We start from the raw sequence: 23717 nt of genomic DNA on the forward strand, positions 1-23717 counted from the left end.
AACCATTTAAGAAGATCAAATGTTTGTCATTTTTGCTTCAAAATGAATCAAAAAATGCATGAATTATCAAAATATTTGCTGATTTATTTTCAGCAACTATTAGGTCAATTGACTAATTGAATAATCTTCTGATCATTGTAGCTCCACCGTATAGTTTTGATAAGGTAACTATAAAACAAAGTAGCTCTGGAAAAGTTATTCACAAGTTGTTCATCACAAAGGAGATGATTAAAAGAAATACACCCTATGGTGCACTGTCAGAGATGTAACGAGGTGTCATCGGGTCTTTCAATACCAGACAACCTCAACACCCAGCCAGGGTCAGTCAGACCTGTGTCACAGGAGCACAGGTCAAGACAAACTTAAATGAATTTAATTTCTTTCCTGTTATTGTAAGAACTTCCCTCTATTCATACTTTCCAATGTGGAAAACCTTACCAATATTTTTTTTTAAAAAGGCTAGCCTACCCTAACTTTAGATAAAACGTACTATTTATCTATAAATACTATTCGTCACAGGTCTTTATGTACATTTTCAGTTTATATCCCCTGTAAAGTGACAGTGAGATGAATGATGAACTGCACATACATCCTAAATAAACAAAGTGGGTGTGGTCTATATTTCTCTTGCGCTTCAAAAAGCAAGTACTTGTGCCAACACAAGCTTCCTCTCGTACTTCCTCTAACAACAGTGGTAGAGATCACTTCCTCAAACTTCTCTTGGGCACTGCAACTCCATGTATTTAAACTGTGCAGCCTTTAGGCTTGTTTCAAACTGGCAGTGAAAGAGTAAACTGGCTGTGTGTCTGCATGCTGAAGAGGCTGCTCTGACAAGACCTTTCTTTTGTCGTGTGACACCTAGCAGGGGTGTGTGTAGGGTCGAGGACAGTGTTAACACTTCTTGGTACTGCAAACAGTAAGTAGACTTCTGTTTTGAAACTCTTTTCTATTCTTTGGCTTTTCTATATATGTAAATTGCTTCTTATCATTTATATCACTTTGCATTCTTTCTAGTAGCTGCCCTACTTTGTATGGTCGTATGTGTTGACAGAAATACCATTGCTGTATTTGGCCTTAGTTGTCATTACAGATAAAATCTTCTGAGGTTAAGATGAACATTTCTGGAGAGTGGAAGATGATTTTCAGCTCTATATTTATGTCTTTCACACTAGCAAGTAAATTGACATATTGGAGACTAACATATTAAGTTGTGACTCGTACCAAAAAGTTTTTATTATTCAGCCGCAGATCTTTCTCTGTGTGTTCTGTGCATTCTACCACCTCTGTAGGTGTATTCTTACATCTTCAAAAACAAGCCAGGTCACGTACCCTAGAGACTATAAATATTCCACAGGTATGAATGTGAGTCAGTGTCTGTCTCAGTATTACCTCTCGTATATTACAGGTAATGTTCAAAGTTGTGAAGACAAAAGACAAAAAATAGGATTATGGGACAACAGCAAAAATTTGACAAGTCACATTTACTTGTTCATGTTCATGACATGAAAAGGGAACTCAACATTTTTACACATCGATGTCTATTTACAGGTCTTCGGGAACACTACTGCTCAGTGAAAAGTTGTATAAAGCCTTCCGTGGCTCCAGAGGGAGCTGCGCGAAATATGATAAACTGCCTCAAGTGATGTCACGTGTCGTGACCTTTTGTTGCAGGGAAAGTACTTGTTTGCCTTTCTGCCCAGGGCTTTGTTCTATTTTGTTGTTGTTGCGCAAGGACATAATCTTCATCTTCTCAGAAATGGCGGGCTTGACATGCCCTGGCACTTCTGCATGTCTGAACAGTTTGTGCAGTTCAATAAAGTAAATGAGCCACTGACACCCACAAAGTCTACAAATGTCCTGGGAAAATTCCTTGAACTGCCAAAGTGTGACAATTTCCTTACAGTATAATCAGTTATTTCTCCATTAAACATCTACTGTAACATGGTGACAATAAAACACTGAAAGAGGAAGACTGAACTTGAGTCTATTGCAGTTGTGTTTGTTTATGCCCATTCTGCAGATAATAATAACCATCTAACTGATAAGGTAAGAAGCACAGTCCAACCACAGACACTGAGATTTTAAGTTTCCATCCAGTTCTGTTTACAAACCATTTTCATGTTGTTCCCAAAAACATTTGGTTTGGGAATAAATTCAGTATTTTTATGGTCTCAATGGCTAAAATTTGCACGTCCATAAGCACTTTTAAGTTATCCTGTGCCACAAGCAATGGAAGATGTTGAATAATGAAAATCATATAACAAATATAATAAATGCATTTTATAAAGATTTTTTTGGGGAAAACACTTTTTTTGTACAGTAATAATAAAACCATAAGTCTTGCTTTATGTATAGTACAGTATAATATAGTATAGTATCTTTGTTATCTTTGTGATCACATTTTTTCTACACTTCCACACGCTCTGCAAATGCACACAGTCATCATTAGTTGAAAAAAAACCAAAGGAAATATCTTGCAACAGCCATGCCACTTCCTTCAGTGAAACATGATGAAAACAAACGGCCATATACACTCAGCAGTTCATATCAGATTATACTATACAGTACAATTTGTACACTCAGCCATTATGTAGATTGCCATAAGTAGTGTTATGTCATTACATTCCGGACTTTCTGTGCAGGCATTCCTCAGAGCTGCAACCCGCCCAGACATGCCTTTAAAAGAAAAGACCACCAAAACAGTGGCCTGAGATTGGCTGTATAATTTTGAAGAAGAATGATTACTGTCATACTGGCTGGAGAAATACTCACAGAAATTAGTCTACAGCATTTTAACTGTTCATGTTTCCTGTGTCAAAGTATATTCATATTTACATATTTGTTGCATGCTGGATGTTGGGAAGATTTGAATATCTAAATATACACAAACCTGATGCAGTGATCTTAGTACAATGACATAGCATTCAGTGCAGAGCTTCCTAATACTCTAAAGAGTTATGAGACTCAATGTTGCAATGCTTGGTTGTGTGTGTATTAGTCTACCAGAAAGCACAAACAGGAAATTCCAAAACCAAAATGTCAACTAATGTGAAACTCTCTCAACCACCTGCTAGCTACCCACCACAAGCCCTGAGAAGTGTACCTTAACAGATTCTGGCTGTCACCCCCCCTCCTGAGTAAAGGTACAAGGGCTCTAAATAATGTGTGAGGAATGGGACACTACTTTGTGAAATCAAACGTTATGTGGGCAGATACATTTCTGATTATATTTCATATGTACTTCCACAAAACTGAATATGTTGATTACTTCCTGAATATAATAACAGTATAATAACAAACAAATATAACTGTACCTTCATAGAATAAAGAATGAGTGCTCCCTGCTATATACCTGTTCCAGACTACAGTTGTTGTTGAGTTATTTGACAAATCTTCTCTCTTTGTATTTATCCACAGCAGTTGGTTTTACATACAAAGACAGTTCATGTAGCTGGAGTTTTAAGGAGTTTGTCAGATTAATAACCTTCTCCTTCTTGGTTTTGTTTGGCATCTTGCCTGTGTTGCAGGGGGTTTTTTTTCAGAGGTTCCATTATAATTCTTAAACATTCCATAATTAGTGTTTCTATTGCAGGTGGTTTACAAATCAACAGAGGAAAACAAACAAGACTGGGTCAAAACCCAGTATATGGCTGGACCGTGTGTGGTCAATGTTATTTGGGGTGCTTTAACTGTGCACTCTCCCTCATGCCTATATGAGCCTTTTTTCTGCCTCTCTCCGAGTCGATTATCATGGAGGCTGCAGTGGAAATTGTAAATGAACGTTTTGACAGCAATTTGGGTGCAAATTCAGGAGACTTATCTCCACCCAGTTACAGCAGTTAGTCAAATCAAGCACACCAGCAGAGCAGCCACCCCACAATAAACCAATATAATAGCCTAAATGAGTCGCCTGTTGTACCCGCAAGACTCGTGTTTTAATGCTGTTGTCCATCATTTGTGATGTGAAAATATCAGAGAAATAAAAAGCTTGCGTCCTGGTATTAGTTCAGTTATAAAATCCAAACGCACCACAGAGCGTCTCTCCTGCTGGCTGCTGACAGCGCTGTCAGCTTAGAGCAGGAAACACAGTTGCTCTGCGTCGCGCTGCTGTTCTCCACTTCCATTATCTCGCGCCCAAGCGGGTAGCTCCCGGTCTGAGAAGTAAAGCCAATGCTGAAGTGCCTTAAACCTGCATTCCTTCTAATGGCCAGCAGGGGGCAACACCACTGGCTGCAAAAAGAAGTCCTACTTCTCACTTGATTTATTACCTCAGTAAACTGTTTCCTAGTGAGTTTATGGTCTCAATCGCTAGTTTAAAGTCTTCTTCGATACAGCATGATGTTCATTTTGTAAATTATGGTCCCATTTAGAGTAAAATAGATGATAAAGCAGCGTATGCTTTAAGGTGTGGCTACGTTGTGATTGACAAGTCGCTACCACAGCGACAACGTTGATTACTCACGTAACCATGATGTAACCCCAGAGTATAGTCGTAGCTGCTGCACAGTGTGTTTTCAGTTCATGAAGTTCATTGTGACATTTTCGTCACCTAAAAAAAGTCTTGTTCAGCGTTTGGTTGTGATAAAAGACTCTCCAAGGAGTCAAATATTCAGTTTTCCCGGCGAGTACATTTTGTTTTCATGGTTTTAGGCTTGTTTTCGCAAGCGGAAATTAGCATCAGCATTATCACTGTTAACCATAGATTGTAAATGCACCGTACTAACCAAGCTAGCAGCTAGCGCTATAGTCAGCTCAACCCTCTTGTCCACATATGGTCACTTCTGGCTCCAAAAATCAAACATGGCGACGGTGAAATCCAAGATGGTGGTGGTCAAATCACTAAACTCGAGGCTTCAAAACGGCAGTTCACAAACCAATGGGTAACGTCATGGTGACTATGTCCATATTTTTTTTACAGTCTATGCTCGCGCTGAATCATTTTTGAAAGAGCAGCGGCCAATGGTGAAACTTCATCTGCATATTGATGCACACCTAATTGCAGTTTTAGGTTTTTTTGTGAACTCCTCAGCTCAGTGCTACCCTCTTGTGCAACATTTCATAAATTACGTCATTGTTAGGCTACTCAAACACAAAGCAATTGGTGATTGACTACCATTGATATTGATAAAGCAACTTAGTTTTGAAAAGGACAATAAATAATTCCATTGACACTTTTGACGTCTATTTCCAGACTCTATCTCCATGAGCCTCTATCTCTCTATCTCTTCTCTTAAGCAGAGGTCACACTACAAAGTGACATTCACCCGTCTACACATCTGGAAGCTTGGTGATGTAACGACTACTCACAGGGTAGTTGGTGAAGTATTGTAGCTGGTGAGCATACCGCTTACTCATTAGCCAGCCCATCGACTCCTGTCTCATAGTAACTGCCAGCAAACAATTGCTCTTTTGTCGAATGGTTTTTACTCCAATAAAGGAGATTAAATAAAAGTGAATGGTGCAGCACAGCTAATAAGCTATGATAGCCTCCTACATTTTGGACTCTTCAGCTCTCTGTCCCCTGAAAGATGGTTTAATAGATTTTTTTTTTTAAATCCATCCTGAGTAGAGCTGCAACAATTTGTTGATTAATTGCTAAGTTAAATGAAAGAAAATTTGTTGAAATTTGTCAGCAACTATTTTGATAATCATTCAAACCATTTTGTAAGCAAAGGTGTCAAAAATTCTCTAGTTACAGCTTCTCTAACATGAGGATTTACTGGTTTTGTTATTGTAAACTCATATTCTCGGATTTTGGAGTGTTGGCTGGAGATGACATCAACAAGGACTCTGGGAAAATGTTGTGGGTATTTTTTACTATTTTCAGACGTTTTACAGAACAAATGTTTAATCGTTGAATTGAGACAATGGTCGGCAGATTAATCGGTCATGAAAATGGTTAGCTACAGCCCTAATCTTCAGTATTACAAAACTTTTTTTTTTAAAGGACATGAAAAGATTTGGCCAAGTTTCAGGGAATTTTTGGATAAAGGGATAAATAACTTGGTAACACGGACACTTTCTGAATTTGTGAATACTCAATTCAGTGCAAAAAATGCACTCCTGTTGTTGATTTTGATTTACTGAGAACAGTGTGTGTGTGTGTATTGTGAAGAGACCTGTAGTGCATGTCGATCATTATAAACACATGTTGCGTGGGGAAGTACTCTGAAAAAGGCTCAGAATCATACCAGTTAGCATTTTGGCAATTTAACACTGCTGCAACACCAAATATTTCTCATTTCCCTCCTGCAAGGCATAAATATGTTATTTTAAGAATGCTTGGCTGCATCCTGCTCCTGGTTTACATTGCCATTCTTTCTTTATCTGAATCCTCTCACAACCTCATTAAAAACCAAACATGATCTAAATAAGGACCCCCTCTTGGCCATACAATGTCTTTTCCTATAGATGGTTTCTTTCAGTGTTCCTGAGAAACTAAAATATGAGGTTTGGGGTTTTCTGTCAATGTTCTGAATTCAACACTTGGCTCATAATTTTAGCATGTTTTAGCTTTTCAGAGTTATGTCAGGAACCTTCTATGGCAAACTATATAGGCAAACAACAGCAGATAACAGAAGTTAATCCTGAAATGGTGCAGGACTTTTGCTCTCTATACACACTTTTGAAATGTCAATTCATCATAGTACTTTACAACTTTGGGAGGGGTCACTTATTCACCCACTTAACTTTAGTTGTGTGGACTCAACTATAATTAATCCAGTTTTAATCTAATCTTTGTTTCTTCTAGGTAAATAGAGATCAAAATGAAGAGAAGGGACACACCTCTTTATAAGCAGCAGTCTACACCTTGCCTTGGGAAAGGTGAGTAAATACTCAAATGTGGTATGAACATAACATACACAGGCGTATACACGTGCAACATCTCCAACTTCTACTCAGTAAAGATCTATTTATGGTGTTCATCCTGATATGCTAAATTTAATGAATTATGCCAAAGTTCATTGGGCACCTGTTGAGAGTGTGAGTAAATCAACCATTATCTCCACTTAACATTCTTGTTCCACTGGTTTAGTACACTACAACATACTACAGTAAAAAAAACAACAACAAAAAACTTCTGTTGCTAACATGTTACGAAGAGCTAGCAGGTTTTGAATATGTAGTATATTGACACTGGAAAAGTGACAACAAAATGATACTCAAAACAGTCAGTATGCATACTAAAAGAAAACTAAGTATTCAATATTTGGAAAAATACTTTGCTTTTAAGTTTAACTGGCAGTGACATGCCTTTGTGCAGTACACGTTTGGCATCACATGCTGCTGGCATAAAATGGTCGAGTATGTTGATTTCTTGTGCACTAATTGCACAAAACAATATACTATAAAGTGCATAGCATATACATTATGCAATTAGTATGTAGTATGGAATGAGGACACAGCACAAGTGAAAAACTTCTACACCGATCCAAGTCCTCATAATGGTGTGCTCAAAATCAGTGATCCAAGTGCAACAGAACTGTAACAAAAGGCCTTTAAAAGCCTGTACCTATTAGCTTTGTGAACAGATGACAAAGTGCACCATCCACACAAACAGGTTCTACTAGTTTTCTTCAGCAATGTATTTTCAGCATCAAGTGATGAACCAACCAATTTCCTTCCCTTTTCTCGGTAAGAGGACAGCCTCTACTAACGAGAGCATGTACTTTTCCTCTGAATTTCTGAAGTAATTAGTTTACTGCAGAAAGCTGACAGTAAGTCATGTAAACACACCAACTGTGGCTGTATGAACTCCTACATGTTAGCTTAACCATGAGGGCAGTTAAAGTATTTTGAGTGTAATCTTAAAAGAGAATGATTGTTTGCTTTTGGTATAATGGAAAAAATTACAAACCCAAACTAAGACCTCAGTAAAAACTGTTTACACTGAGTAAATGGCTTTGAATGCATGGCCAGTGATTGGAGCTAAACTTACCTCTGTCATCTGGGGGGAAAAAAAGTTTTTCTAATGTACTTTCCCAGGGCTTTAATATTATCTAGAGAATCATGGTATTTCACTCCCTCCTTATTGCCCCATCTCACAGAAAGCCGCTCACATGTTAACAGCCAGTTGTGACATACCAGCTTGGATTAGCAGCCCCTGTTGCCATGACGCTCTCAACACCCTAAAATAGGAGGTAGAGAGGGACACTCTAGACAGCAACAACTAGCAGCTGCATTATACATACAAGCACCAGAAGACATAAACAGAGGAGCAAAGCCTGACAGGCGCAGTCGGAGTGAAAACCCAGAGACGCATCACAGATACGACAAAGACACACACATCAGACCTGAGGACAGTCTTGACACTGTCAAGAGGTTTCAGCAACACATAAAGGTGTTCTGTGAGACCCGACATCGAGTGGCCGACATATGAAAATAGTGGCGCCAAAGCTAAGAGCTAGGGAGTCTAGAAGAGACAGAAGCAGACACATGAAAGCTGAAATACTTGATTCAACAGGCAGAGACTGAGACAGCCAAACATGGCACAAATCACTACAGAAGGTAAGAGACAGACAGAGTTACGTTTACTAAGCATGAATCTGACATGCAATGTGATGGCAATTACCACTTATTATGAAGTTCTTTAATTGTCTACAGTCTGAGGAACTAAAGTGGTGAGATTTGACTGAAATTCACATTCTGATACTAAGATTAAATCTTACATACATACAGCAGTTTGTAGGCAAAAATGAATGAAAAAGAAGAGTGAAATATACTACTAAAATTGATTATTGTGAATTTTGATGATGTTGGCCTTTGTGTGATATGTTAGACTACATATTAATTGAAATTTTACTGCATATGTTAAAATACCTTCCTGACATACCGCGACTACTTTGTGTAGCTCAGCTTTCTATAGTTCGGGGGATGTAGGTCAAGGTCATCAAGGCACTGTTCAGCTGTTGCAGTCGAGAGAGCATACACGTGTGGAGAGGCTCTTCAGGAATGACAGCTTCCGGAATGTGCTAGCCAAGTGGCAGGCTGAAAGCTGTGCCAATGCGAGGGCAAATGTTACTGGTGTCATCTGTGAAGGCAGCAAGAAGTTGTCAGATGGATAGAGTTGCATGTAACCATTTGTTAGGATGGCGAGTCAGCAGCAGAGCAGTTTGCTATTTGATACAACGGTCCTGCATATCCAGTTTTATGCTTGTTGATTCAAAGACCTACTGGGGGACTGATTCTAGCAATGGCCGAGTGACCTACACTGGCTGCAACATTATTATTAGTAACAGCGATGACATGATGATCAGAATAGTCACACGTCCCCATTTCTGCTGGGATGTCAGATAGCAACAGTAGTTTTCACACCAAAGGGGTTAAAAACAACTCGGCTGTCTTTCATCTGAACAGATCAAAATATCAATTCAGAGTCTCAAGTTTAAAAATAGCACCACCGTTCATGCCATGGGTACGTGACATGGCCTTTTTCCCTCTAAAAGGTCTTGAGAACCAAAATTATGGTATGCTAATAACTAGTTTTAACAACAAAGGCTCAGACAGTCCCTTTCCAATTGCAGTAATAGCTGGGAATTGTAATCCTGTGACTTATCTGGATACTTATCAGAGAATGTTTACTTACTTTACTGTTGAACATATCCTTGGCTGTTCTATTTACAGTTTCCACTAAAATGTTAAGTTCTAAATTGTATTGTAGAGAGATATAATTTTGTAAAAATGCAGCAAAAATGAAAAAGCAAATTCATTATCACGTGGGCAATCAGTTGTCAATCGAGCCTCGAAAAATGATTTCCCTCAATAAGTTGTCATATAGTAGGATAATGCAGATAAATTACAAACTCAAATTATATAGTAGAAAAGTTACATGTTGATGTCATGCCATTGGATATAAAGCAACTAGACGGATTTAACTACTGCTGCACTATGTTTCATGCCAAACAGACTGAACACTGAAATGCACCAACAGACAAATAACACACTTCCTTTCATGTTTTCAGTCTTTTCTATACTTTTCCCAGAGGTATGAGGTCCAAGGAAGGGTAATCCTCGACCCCCACAAGGGTTGAGAGGTCACATCGCCAGTCTAGTACACCCAACACAGTGATAAACTGTGTTTACTGTATCTTGCCTGACACGTTGGCAAAACATGTAGCCAGCAGTGAAACATAAGACAGCCACTCAAGACATGTTTACTGATTTGAGTTAAGATGAGGAGCTGCAAATTGAGCCAAGCTCATCCCTTGCCCCAACCTCCCCCTCCTCAAACTTGAGGTCACAGGTCTCATGTTTATCTCACTGGTATTTGTATTTACTGCCACAATAATAATGTTATTTCTACTTTAAGTTCTGCCACACTTCATCACATTTCTAAGATGAAACCTGACATTTTAGCAAGTTGCTCAAGATGATAAATCGGCATTATTACATCGGAGCTATCATCTGACTTTCTAGTAAACCTTCTAGGGAACGTTCTTCAGTAACTACTGCTGACAGCTGTGAGAAATTAACTTCTCAGTAATCTGCAATATACTGCCATAATATCACAATGCTGTCAGCATGTTGTATTTGATAAATTGTAATGTAACTTTTTTGTTTTTCTGGTTGTCAATGAACAATTACCCATTAAACATCAAACTATGTAAACGGAACAAGCAGGAAAATATACCTTTTAACCGAAAAAAAGACAGGAAACAAAAAAGCATAATCAAGCATTTACCTTAGCCCTACAACTAATCCCCTAAACCAACTTACGATGGATCTTTGCAATTTATGAATAAATGTAACAGAAACCTTCTTCTGAGACATACTTTGAAATGTAGCCTTCCTTGGCAAAACAAAAAGGAAGTATGCACTTGTACTCACTTTTTTTTTTAAACTCCCTTAGAGCCACGGCTTTTCCCAAGAGTGTCAATGACTGAGGTGGATGAGAAGGTACGGCTGATAGCAGAAAAGGTTTACGCCTCCGCCCTAAAGGAGGAAGACAACAAGGATGCTCTGGCACTGTTCACCGTGCCAGAGGACTGTCCTATCGGTCTGCATGAGGACAGGGAGCGAGCGCTGAAAAAGGAGCTGGCTGAGCAGCAGTCTCAGGAGACTGCTAAACGGTATCATGTTAAGATTTTTTTGATCAAATGTGTTTGTTTTTCCTCAAAGTATTTGCATCTTAAATCCCCAGGCTACAATAATACACAGTTGGTGGCAGTGTACCTTTGTGCTTTTAGTTTTTAAGCAGAGCAATGCTTGTCCCCCTGCTGTGTGTCACCTAGGAAGAAGAATTTCATGTTGAAGCGTTCGCAGTCGGTGTCTTTGCAGATGCCCCCCAGTGGTGACTGGGGCCAGTCCCCGCTGTCCCCACTGTTCTCCCCAAGCACACCTGAGCCTCCACTTCCCGAGTGTGACTTCCAGAGAGTTACCATCAGTGGAGACTACTGTGCAGGGGTAAACAGGATTAACACTCTAGCATTAACAACAAAAAATGGTGCCATCATTGAAACTGACTATATAAAAATAGCATGCTACAACCAGACACGAGGCAACAAAACTTAGAATCTGCTCGTGTCTCAGTGAGGCTTTAATAGACAAAACACTTTTTTTCCTTTTTTTTAACAATTGTGGGATAAAAACATTTTGGCGTCACGTTAGGAGAGGCCTTGTTGTTGCATAAATCTGAGTAGTTTATCCTGGCCATTTTAAGACAATATCTTAAATTCTTTAATTAAAAGTCTTGTTAAGTGTAAAAATCTTTCCATGATATTTCCAGATTACACTTGAGGATTATGAGCTGGCAGCTCAGAGTCTCCTGAAAGCTCTATTCATCAGAGAGAAGTACTCCAAACTGGCCTACCATCGTTTCCCCAGGACCATTGCCCGGTTCCTCCGCAATGCCGAAGATGAGAAGTGGCAAGAGGAGGATGAGGTCTTGCCAGGTAGGGGCATTCAGATAACAACTTTTCCTCATTGGAAAAACTCTGCGGATTCATACTCCTGCTAAGTCCTGAAGTATGTATCATACTGCAATTTCTTTGTCTAGCCTTTACACTTGCACACTTAATTAGGGGCACATATAGCTATTTCTCCAGCTCAACTGACCAGTACTGCACTCTTAAGCTCAATTCGTACTTTCCACATCTGCATGTCTGTGAGGGTCACATGATATAAATTTAATTATTTGGCCAAGTCCACAAAAGTCCACATAAAGCCCAGTGTGGATGTCCGGACTACAAGCATGCTAACTGCACATGCACGAGCAAAGAAAAATTGACGCTTGTTTCAAAGAGAGACTGTGCAAGGAGATACTGTACGTCACTACCTACATATTTATAATTCATCTTTACAGTAACAACGTAACAAAGAAACAAAATGGTGTGAAACTCCCTCGTTAAACTCAACTAAACAAAACAGAAGAAGGGGCTCTTCTTGTTTTATAGTGCACCCCTGATTGTAGTATGCATACAAGTGTGTGTGCGTCCTTTGTCCCCATGCAAGCACGCAGCCATTCATGTCCGTATTAACGTATGAAGAAACCTTTACTTAAAGTTACTACTTGAAACTTTCATTTTGTGTTGATTTTGATGGCCCCTGTGGACAAAAGTGGTAGTGTTTCCCTGAAGGAAGACCGCATTTCCCATGAGCGCCACCGCCTCGTGTCGTAAAGATCTTGATCTGGCTAGCACAAGCATCTCTTTATCTCTCTCTCTTTATTCATTCTCTAGCTCACTTGACCACCACTTCTCTCTGTCTTTTTTTTTTTTTTTTAAAAGCGAGTCAGGAAGCCGACCCCAAGTCAAATTTTACTTTTAACGTTATCAAACTGAGAGAAATGTCCTCCCCTCGTCCTAGTAATGCCTGCGTACTCCCTCATGCTACAATACTACATGTAATGTCAACAAAGGCAAATCCTCCGATCTGCATGCAATATAATCGTTTCATCTGATTTTGCGGGAAATCTGACCCACAAAACCAGTTAAAAGTTCCTTGTAGTAACTTATAGTAAGGAATAAAAACATGAGTGACTGGTAGAATCTGAGTCGAGTGACAATGAAACTATTTCCTTCCTGTGTCAAAGAGACACACGGCTGTGGTCAATTCAGATAGAACAGAAACAAGAAGAGGCAACTTTGACTAAAACAACTAAAACAAGTACTGTAATTGTACTGTAATTTAAAGTGTATTATATGATATATTTTATCAGAATCAGAAAAATGCAGGGAAACTGCTTTGTTACAATTGCTCAACACGCAGTTAGGAAAGAGGAAGGAAATAAGTAAAATGGTAAAAACTACTATACAATAAAATACACAGTAAGTAAATGTAAAAAATGTAAAAATGCAGAAGTGCAAAAAGTGACGTGCAAGGTAGAATCACAGTATGCAAAAGTAATATAACAGTGATTTAACAGTAAATTAACTGTAATGTGCAGAGGCAAACTGAATGAAAAGTGTAATGTGGGTCACCAGTGAATTTCAATACAGCTACTTGAAAGACATGTCCATATATGTACCAGAACTAGTGTGAATAGTCTGTGCAAGCCAAGGTCAGTCAGACAATTCATAACATGCTTCCAGAGGCTTCTGCTGAGTACAACCAAGCTAAAAGCAGCAGACAGAGAGAGAAAATGTGTAATTGATTCTTTTTTTTTTTTTTTAAATACATACATATATGAAAGTAATCTTATCTGTGTGTGTTCTACGAAGTGTGTTCTAGGAAGTTAAGGTACCATATCTGAGTTTGTATTTGAGCTGGAGGAAATGGGTGAGCTAAAGCCTGGAAAAAAGATTGGTGGACCAAGCATAGGAATTAAATTTTGGTTGGATTACAGTATACACTGCGATGTCTTAAATTGATGGAATTAAATACAATGAATAAATATAATTTATGAGCTTGTAGGGTTTAAAGGAATACTGATAGTACACTGTACAAAGAACACAATATTTAGAGTTGTGGTTCGCAGAAAAGGTGCTACTAGATACTCTGGACTGCCAGCACTGCTATAGATGGAGATAAAGGATAACAGCTTTATTCCTCTTTCTGATTAACCATGACTCGTAAATACTAAACTACAGCAAACATCGTTTGTTTAGACAAATACAGATAACTGGATAGTTAGCATATACAACAGGATAGTCATTCGATGACCACATGAGCAACACCTTCATGAACACAAACGTTAGCAACAGAAAATTCACATCAACATAATATATAACATTATATCACGAAAGGATTACAGATGCAACAACAAACATTCTGACTACACACAACCACTGGCAACACGTCAGTGATGCTGGTGGTGGTCAGAAGAGAAACAGAGGCTATTAAGCCTGGTGTCAAGTTGCTCTTTAAATTATTTCTTATGATTGTCATGATGTTGTTTTAGTCCATATAACTTTTTCACCATCTATAGAATCTAAATGACTGTTTTGTTACTCTACTCCCAACATCTGTAGACATCTGGCCTTTCCCTCATGAAGGGGAGGACCCGTACTCCATGGAGGGTATTCCTGAGAACTTGAACTACGAGTTGCAGATGAAAGATGGCATAGTCCATGTTTACGACGATGCAGAGGCCCTGAAACAAGAGAAGCCCCGCAGCCTCCCTTACCCAGACCTAGAGACCTTTGCCATAGACCTGAGCCATGTCCTCGCCATGATAGCTGATGGCCCAACGTAAGTAGCAATGGGCCATCTGCAAAAAAACTGCAATGGACAGTATGCCTTGAGGAAAAGATTAGTCAGCCAGGGGGTCTGAAAATGAAATATTCCTATATTTTCCTATATGATTTGATAATCTTGTGTTGTGTTGCTTCACAGGAAAACCTACTGTCACAGGCGGTTGAACTTCTTGGCCTCTAAATTCTACCTTCATGAAATGCTGAATGAAATGGCAGAGCTAAAGGAGCTGAAGAGTGTTCCACACAGAGACTTCTACAATGTCAGAAAGGTTAGATGGTATTTTGTCATTTCGCCGACACTTCTTCAACCTGAGCTCTACATCAGAGGTTATGTTTTATTGACCTCAGTGTAAATGAACTTAAGTTTATGGATGTACTGCAACTCGTCCAATAAAGTCACGCACATTGTCACTGTTTTGCTTTGTGTCAAATATAGGTGGACACACATATACATGCTGCTGCTTGCATGAACCAGAAGCATCTGCTGAAATTTATCAAGACCACATACCAGACAGAGGAAGAACGTGTGGTTCTGGAGAAGGGCTGCCAGAAGATTACACTCAAGCAAGTCTTCAACAACCTCAGCATGGACCCTTACGACCTCACAGTGGACTCGCTGGACGTGCATGCTGTAAGAACAAATTTGAAAAGTCTTTGTCACAATTAAATCCACATTTTTGTCACACTTTTGAGTCTTACATCAGGTTTACCTACTATAATTTATCTAACACGACAATGTCCTTGAGGCAAAAATATCAGGTAATCACATAATGACTGTGTGTCTGCAAAGGTTTAATTTGTCATTTTCAAATATCTAAAGCACATTTCACCAACCTGTATTTGTTGACATAAGGATGCAATTATGGGTGTTCATGCATTTCATATGGTGTTGCGCAATAATTTCCATGCAAAGTCCTGTTAATGCGTGATCTGAAAATAATCAATACAGTCACTTTGTTGGAATGAGAATGTGATCATCAGTACATAAGATTCACCCTCTCTCACGAATGATTCTTTTAGGGAAGACAAACATTTCATCGGTTTGACAAGTTCAACTCCAAATACAACCCTGTGGGAGCCAGCGAGCTGCGGGAGATTTACTTGAAATCAGACAACCACATCAAAGGAGAGTACTTCGCACGTATCATCAAGGTGATAAAATACTAATATCACTTAAAGACACAGGTGTTTTCATTTATCTGGTCTAATTAGACCTCTGCTCTGGCTGAAGCTATGCTGAAATTACATAGGGGCACCAAACTCCATGAACCAAATCAACCAAACGATGATGACGTTAACTTCTTGGCCCAAAACTTTACCCCAATAAAAAACTAATGGGAAGGTCTGGGTGACGTCAATGAAGGACAGTCTGTATACAACCATTAAGTCTTCAGAAGAGATCTATTTAGGCGAAATAAGTGAAAAATCACTCAATTTGAATTGGCATTTCAAACATTTAGAAAATGAAATATCAATTCTTTAGGATAAAAAATAAAACACATAACATGACATCAAACGTGCATGGGTGCACCTAAAAACCTGACTGCAATGAAAGAGTCTTTATTAGACTTTTTGCACATCATGTATTTAAAGTAAAATCTATCTTTCTATATGAAACATGTAATAATGTTGTGAAGATGCATCATAGACTTGAATCATAATAGTAATAATAATAATAATAATAATAACAGTAATAATTGTTGTACGGTTTAGCTGCTATATTATATAATAATAATAATAATAATAATAATAATAATAATATTACTAGAGTGCATCAAGCTTCTTTTATACGACTAATGTTTCTTGCACTTGCTTTGTTAGCGTCTAAACAGACATGAAAGAATTAAATGTTATCTGTTCAGCGAGCTATTGTGAACGTGCACTTTTGCTTTATCAATAAACATCACCGACTTCCTGTGGTTTGGCGTCTGTTTCAGGAAGTGGCTAAGGATCTGGAGGAGAGTAAGTACCAACATGCTGAGCCCCGTCTGTCGATTTACGGCCGCTGTACCAGCGAGTGGGAGAGCCTAGCAACCTGGTTCATCCAGCATAAGGTCCACTCACCCAACATGAGATGGATGATCCAAGTTCCCAGAATCTAGTACGTGCTAACTGAAAGCAGAAGCTGAATATGAGACAGCAGGAACATTCATCACTATAAGAGAAGCATGGTTTTATTAAGACAAGAGGAATGGATAGGCTGTTTTATTGTTTCCTATTTTAAATACTGAGAGATGAAATTCAAGTATTTCTTTTGTACGTTTTAATTTCTTTAAGACACAACACTGTTTAATTAAAACAGTAATTACAACCATATCTGTGACCAATTTTGCAATTTTCTTAACTCATAGTTTAAGAAATCCTGAGCAGATTTATTCTGTCTCTAAAAAAAACAGTTTATGTTTTTTGGCTGGACAACAGCGGGCCAGTCCTATAAACACGAAAGTCTGTCCCTGACTGACTGACTGACTGACTGACTGAATGAGTGATGAAGTTACACCACTGAGGCCGACCAATGGTATAACTTTAGTCAGCCGAATGTCACCACTTCCTGTATCTGTCGTTTCAAGTTAAAATCCCTCTTGTGATTCATACATAGTCCAGTCATATACTAGGTTTTGACCTAGTCTTGTTTATGGATATCCATAAAACTCATAATCAAGTCAGGCTGTTCTGAATAAGCAAATGAATGCTAAAAATGTGTTTTTGTGTTGTTTGCATGAGAAGATAATTGATTTGAGTCCCTTTGTCTTGCAGTGACATTTTCAGGTCAAAGAAACTAGTACCAAACTTTGCCAAGATGCTGGAGAACATTTTCCTCCCTCTCTTTGAGGCTACAGTCAATCCACAAAAGCACAAAGCGATACATGTATTCTTAAAATACGTAAGTACTTCTGTGACAGGGCGGAACCTGTAACAAATGAGAAAACTTCTCAAGTAAAATAACAGCCATATCTCCCATATCCAGTGATATTTAGAGACACTTTTCAGCTCTTTGGGAACAGACTGAGCAGGCAAAATTAAGCTACATCTTGTACACTAATGACCAGACATGCATGGTTATTTAATATTTGTTTTGCAAATGGACTGAGCTTATCTTTGCTGTTCTGTAGGTGACAGGATTTGACAGCGTGGATGACGAATCCAAACACAGCAACCACATGTTCTCTTACAAAAGCCCCAAGCCGGAGGCGTGGACCACAGATGATAATCCTCCCTACACCTACTACCTGTTCTACATGTACGCCAACATCATGGTGCTCAACAACCTACGCAAGTAAGTCTGTGCATGCGACAACCTTGCAAAAGGTTATAATGGACATGACTGTAGTGGCTAAAGTTTTATCCGTCTTCAGTTTATTCTTGTGCAAGCAAACAAGAGTGGGGGATAAAGAGGGAGTTTAATGCTGGCCTTTCAAAAATGTAAACATGTTCACACAGATTCCTCAGGGAGATTTCAGGGAGTTTCCCAGAAATGGAAAACAGAAATGTGCCTCATTAAATGCTACATATTTCACTACTTGTAACAGTATTATTCTTTGTCCCTCCCCAGGGAGCGAGGACTGAACACTTTCCAGTTTCGTCCCCACTGTGGCGAAGCCGGCTCCATCACCCACCTGGTCTCTGCCTTCCTAACAGCAGACAACATCTCCCATGGCCTCAACCTCAAGAAGGTGAAGTGATATTAGGGTTTGATAAGCACGTTTTTCACAAGGTACCAATAGTTGATATTTTGTTCCAACATCAGAGCCATCATTATGTCATCACCACGTTTACAAACCAACAACAGAGATACCACGACATTGCACTTCAGCTGTGAAACAAGCATTGCTTTGGTATTTTAACATTGAATGCCATCTCTCTGTCTGAAAATAATCACAAGAGCCTCTCACAGTAAAACACAGAAACAAGAGTAAAACCTACCACTTCACAAGACAGGAACTTCATCTTTAAGTCCTTTTCATCTTCATACAGCAAAGGCCACATTTATTCCATTCAGAGCTTGAAAATAGTCACAATGACTTAAATGTGTTCAAGTGACATCCCTTTATGTCTTAATCTGCATTTTTGCATTTTTTATTCCATTCAGAGCTTGAAAATAGTCACAATGACTTAAATGTGTTGAAGTGACTTCCCTTTATGTCTTAATCTGCATTTCTGCAGATGCCATTCTTGTGTCAGAGTTTTTGTTGCTGGTGATAGAAACAATTTAATGTATCACTTTCTGTGTGCCTTTAATGAAAAATGTTCATATTATTCCTTTAAACTCGGGTAATAAATCTCCTCTAGATTGCCCTTAAAGTGATTTATGGCATTACTAATATTACTGTGGTGTTTCACCTTCTTCTCCCCAGAGTCCAGTGTTGCAGTACCTGTACTACCTGGCCCAGGTCCCTATCGCCATGTCCCCACTGAGCAACAACAGTCTGTTCCTGCAGTACTCCAAGAACCCCCTACGAGAGTTTCTTCAGAAAGGCCTGTGTGTGTCGCTGTCCACTGACGACCCCATGCAGTTCCACTACACTAAGGTCAGGACAACAGGAACGGGAATGGATCTAATCATTTATTTTTCTTCACAATCAGAATCACTTCAATCCCCAGTTTAGAGCTGCAACGATTAATTTGATCAACAGAAGATTAATCAGCAATTATTTTGATAATTAAATAATTTATAAATTTTCAAGCAAACATGCCAAACATTTTCTAGTTCTAGCTTCTCATATGTGGCAATTTGTTGTTTTCTTTTGGCAGTGAATTGAATATCTGAAGGTTCTGGACTGTTAGTCTGACAAAACAAGCAAATTGAAGACATCACTGTGGCTGCTTCGTAATTGTGAATGCTATTTTTTTGACTATTTTTTAACATTTAATAGACTAACTGATTAAGCAGACCAGAATTTGGAGACAGACGTTTTGGGGACACTAGTCCAGAGAAATTTGAACAACTTTTCAAGTAATTAATATCAGTGTGATGCACAGTGGTACAAGAATAACAGGATCTCACATACAGTACAATCAACATCCCATTCTTTAAATGAAACACATTTGGCACTTGATCCTAAAATCTACATTATCCCTAATATAACAATTAATCACTGGTGTTCTGTTTCCTTTCAGGAAGCTTTGATGGAGGAGTACGCCATCGCAGCCCAGCTGTGGAAGCTGAGCACCTGTGATCTGTGTGAGATAGCCAGGAACAGTGTGCTGCAGAGCGGCCTCTCACATCAGGTAAAAACTTTTTTGCTCTATTATTAAGATTTTAAGACTGTCTGGAAGACTTCACCAGGGTGAAGAAAGAGGGAAAATGTGGAGAGACCTGCATTGTTACAATCTGTCCCACATATTTTCCTATCACCCTTCTTGCTATTTCCATCGCAGTTGGGTTGACAGGTGTGCAATTTTAACACGAGGCTAGGTTTGGAAACATTTGAAGCTTGCAAATAAAAAAAAGTCTGCTGCTTCATCTGATAACATATGATTGATGATATGAATTGGCAACATTTAGGGACTGGCCCTAGACCTCACACACCCTAAACTGTGTCACTGAGTGATCCAGTGAGTGATTAACATTGGCAATTGTCCAGCTACTGGCAGCCGTTTTCATACTGTGGTAGGAGAGGACAATATGGATGAAATCTTCCAATGTGGCATAATGTATGTCAATTTATATTGTGACATCAATATATGCTGTGATATAGTATATTTTCTGTAAAAAAAAAATATTGGAAACCTGTTAAAATAATAAGATTGGAATTTTTGGTTAATTAAGCTGACCTGATTAACAAGGTATTTATCACATTGATGCCAAAATCCTAAAATAATCCAATATTTCCAATTTCCAATGACATCATCTCATGGTGTATATCAACCCTACACTGTGGCAAATGACACCTTAAGCTCATATTATTTTTGCAAGTGTCTTACTATGGAGAACAACTACTCAGTCTGGCATTAAGCTGATTAACTGATACCACTAAGTGAAAGGTCAACGATTCAAAACCATTATAGTATCAGCCATGTCCCACATTGAGGTCACTGAAACACTACCTGCTCTGGACAAAAACAGCCTGCCACATTCTGATGTTTATGCCAATAATTGTGCAATATCTGGTCTACATGTGTTTTACTCTCCCATCCACAGGAGAAGAAACACTTCATTGGCTCCAACTACCTGCAGGATGGACCTGAGGGCAACGACATTCGGCGGACAAACGTGGCACAAATCCGCATGGCCTACCGCCACGAGACGTTGTGCAATGAGCTCAGTTTTCTAGTGGATGCAGTTAAAACTGAAGTTGAATCTTCCCTAGCTGAGTGATTCACCACACTAGGAGGAACTGTGCATGTCCTTAGGAGAAAAGTGGCATAGGTTAAATGGCACATGTTATTTTGTTTTTTGTTTTGTTTTTTACATGTTCTTGGCCCACATCTGAAAAAGTGGGTTGTTACCATTTTATTTAAACCTTGGTGCACATTAGCATAGGATCCTTTACTTGATTTTTAAACTTTTTATGCTGTATTGATTACCTTTGCTAATCACTGTGTGCCTCATTTTATTGGGACAGAGGTAAGAGGTTTTCCATTGAAGTATGTGACATGTACTTGGGGATTCAGACACAATTATGAGAGGACATTAGTCATAAATCCTGATTTAGAATGGACACATTCAGGAGCAGAATGGAAAAATATGTGCACTGAAAATGTGTTTATCATTATAAAATTAGCACTGCTTGGTATTTTTTTAATGTCACTTGCATGTTTCAAATTATTTTGTACTGAATTAGTCAACTGAAAGAGAGGCCAGGCAAACATTCACAGAGACAGGTGCAAGCAAGTGTGACTCAGCCTTCAAACTAGTTTTGTGAGATCTGAAACCAGTTTTAAAACCTCTAGTGGTAACTCCCAACTGTGACTAACTGATTACAATGACTGTCTTTTTTATGTTTGTTATTTCTTCATAGTTTTTCATATGTAAATAAAGATTACAGACCAGACAAACAAGTTTTTGCAAAGCGTTTTCTTCCTGTATTACAGACTGTAAAGCCAGTTTCGGCAAATTTTCTATTTGTGCTATTGTGTCATATGTATAACATCGACAGTTCAATAAGGTTTTTAAGCTAACAGCTAACATTAGCGTAGTGAACTGATAGCTTGCTAGTTTAAAAACTCTTATGTAAATGTATATTTAAGTGTATATTTGGTTTTAGTAAAAAATAATTGACTTACCAGATATATCCAGATATTAGGTGGCCAACTTTCCAACCATGTGACTCTTCGGTAATGTTTTGATAAACGAATATGAAATGACCTCGTTAACTTCTAAGTGGCTAAAAAACGTTTTAACCGTTGATAGTCCAACATTCTTGTCAGCCACCGGTTTAACAAGTAAACTCTTGTTTCTGTTATTCACGAGTTAAGTTGCTTACACGTTCGTCGGCCAAATAATTAGCGGCCATTTACTAGTTAGTAATTAGGAGCCCTGAAACCTGGTCAGCTGCATCGCCAGGAAGACCCCCAACCGCGCCACAGGTACTCGCAGTTAGTTGCAATGCTAACGGTCTGAAAACCGTTAGCTTAGCTTCATTTAGCCACATAACTTAACGGTAACGCGGCGCTGCGTAAGCGAACTCACCCGTCTCATATATTTACTGATTATAAACTTACTTAAAAGAAAAAGGTTTCAATACGAACTCACCGGAATAACGGTAACCTTTCCAGCGACCCATCAGGATAAAAAAGAGTCTGTCAGGTGGGTTTTAATGAACAGATTCATGACTTGGGGTGATGCAGCGCGGTAAGTTTATTTTACAGAAAATTCAACGGTTGTAAAATCAAAGATGGCGCATCATTTCTTCTTCGTCCACCAAGCAGAGTTAGAGCTGCCTGCCACTGAAAGTCCTTAGTATATTACTATTATTAAAGGATGGGTTCACAAGTTTTCAAGTGTGTCTTAAAACAACAGTCAGGTGTCCGTATGAACAATGAAAGAGGTTTTCCTCGCTGTAATCATTCCTCCTGTTCATACTGGCTATTAAAAGATCCCCTTCAAATGTGCTCTCAATGTAAGTGATGGGGGGCAAAATCCACAGTGTGTCCACATAGTCATTTTGTGCAAAAATGTATTTGAAGGTTTATCTGAAGCTTATATAAGGCTTCAGCAGTCTGAGTTATTCCTATCAAGTGGATATCTGCCATATTTAGTCTTTTTAGCATCATTAGCATTCCTTCTTTGTTTTTCCCTGTAGAAGTACAGACAAGGGAGGTTTATTTGTATAGCACATTTCAACAAGGAAATTCAAAATGCTTTACATAAAACATAAAAGGCATCAAGACAGAATATAAGAAGACATTTGAATACAATTAAAAAGTATTAAATTAGAAATAAAAATAAGCTAAAATGGAACAAGAAATAAAACAGGAGAGTAAAACTTACAGTGCAGCATAAGATATTAATCAGAAGCCTCAAATTTGATTCAATAAAAGGCGACAGCAAACAGGAAAGTCTTCAGCCTTGACTTAAAATTGAACCAAGAGTTGCAGCAGACCTGCAGTTCTCTGGAAGTTTATTCCAGATATGTGGAGCATAGAAACTGAACGCTGCTTCTCCATGTTTAGTTTTAACTCTGGGAACAGAAAGCAGACCTGAGAGGTCTTGATGGTTCATAACGTAGCAGCGGATTGGAAATGTATTTTGGCCCTAAACCATTCAGTGTTTTATAAACCAGGGACTCTAGCACTAAATAGACTGTAACACTGAAAGACATCTACTTCATTTGACTCATTCATTCATGAAGAGCTTCATGTGTGAATCTTGCTTGATTTTGTGTCTAAAGTGAATTCAACAGAGCTGTGCGCCCTTGAGCTAAGGATGAGAAATAATGATTATAAAATATTATGGCTCACATATTATTTCATGTGAGAGTTATTGCCCTGCTGTTGATGTGCTGTAAAATGCAACTACACAGTACTTAGCTGAAATGATGTATGAAATAAAGATGTAAAAAATAACAATAAAAAGACACACAGATACATAACTTTAATTCTCCATCACTGCATGACAGCATTCAAATTTTCATGCTTAAG

At 38.6% G+C, this 23717-nt stretch overlaps 1 protein-coding gene and 1 long non-coding RNA gene across 7 annotated transcripts in view; one reads left to right on the plus strand and one right to left on the minus strand.

Annotated features, from left to right (window-relative positions):
* LOC122986400 overlaps positions 1 to 22323 on the minus strand; it is a 65363-nt gene extending 43040 nt beyond the window's left edge. For all 5 annotated transcript variants that reach the window (XR_006404297.1, XR_006404296.1, XR_006404293.1 and 2 more), the window contains exons 1-2: positions 21861 to 22323; positions 15142 to 15262 (exon numbers count right to left, since the gene is read on the minus strand). This is a non-coding gene — a long non-coding RNA (uncharacterized LOC122986400). The remainder of the gene's footprint in view (positions 1 to 15141; positions 15263 to 21860) is intronic.
* Positions 678 to 21619, plus strand: ampd3b (adenosine monophosphate deaminase 3b). Of its 2 annotated transcripts, XM_044357643.1 has the most exons (16): positions 678 to 916; positions 6752 to 6825; positions 10850 to 11069; positions 11232 to 11403; positions 11726 to 11891; positions 14409 to 14628; positions 14773 to 14902; positions 15070 to 15264; positions 15654 to 15785; positions 16571 to 16734; positions 17391 to 17517; positions 17747 to 17910; positions 18187 to 18307; positions 18989 to 19162; positions 19752 to 19862; positions 20776 to 21619. In XM_044357643.1, exons 2-16 carry the CDS (start codon positions 6768 to 6770, stop codon positions 20950 to 20952), a joined length of 2331 nt encoding a protein of 776 aa, XP_044213578.1. In that variant the 5' UTR covers positions 678 to 916; positions 6752 to 6767; the 3' UTR covers positions 20953 to 21619. The 2 variants fall into 2 exon arrangements, with proteins under 2 accessions (XP_044213578.1, XP_044213579.1); XM_044357644.1 differs by lacking the exons at positions 678 to 916; positions 6752 to 6825 and adding an exon at positions 8141 to 8508.
* Positions 22324 to 23717: the final 1394 nt, after the last annotated feature.

This window comes from Thunnus albacares, chromosome 7, assembly GCF_914725855.1.
Source record: "Thunnus albacares chromosome 7, fThuAlb1.1, whole genome shotgun sequence".
In the NCBI taxonomy this organism is placed as follows: domain Eukaryota; kingdom Metazoa; phylum Chordata; class Actinopteri; order Scombriformes; family Scombridae; genus Thunnus; species Thunnus albacares.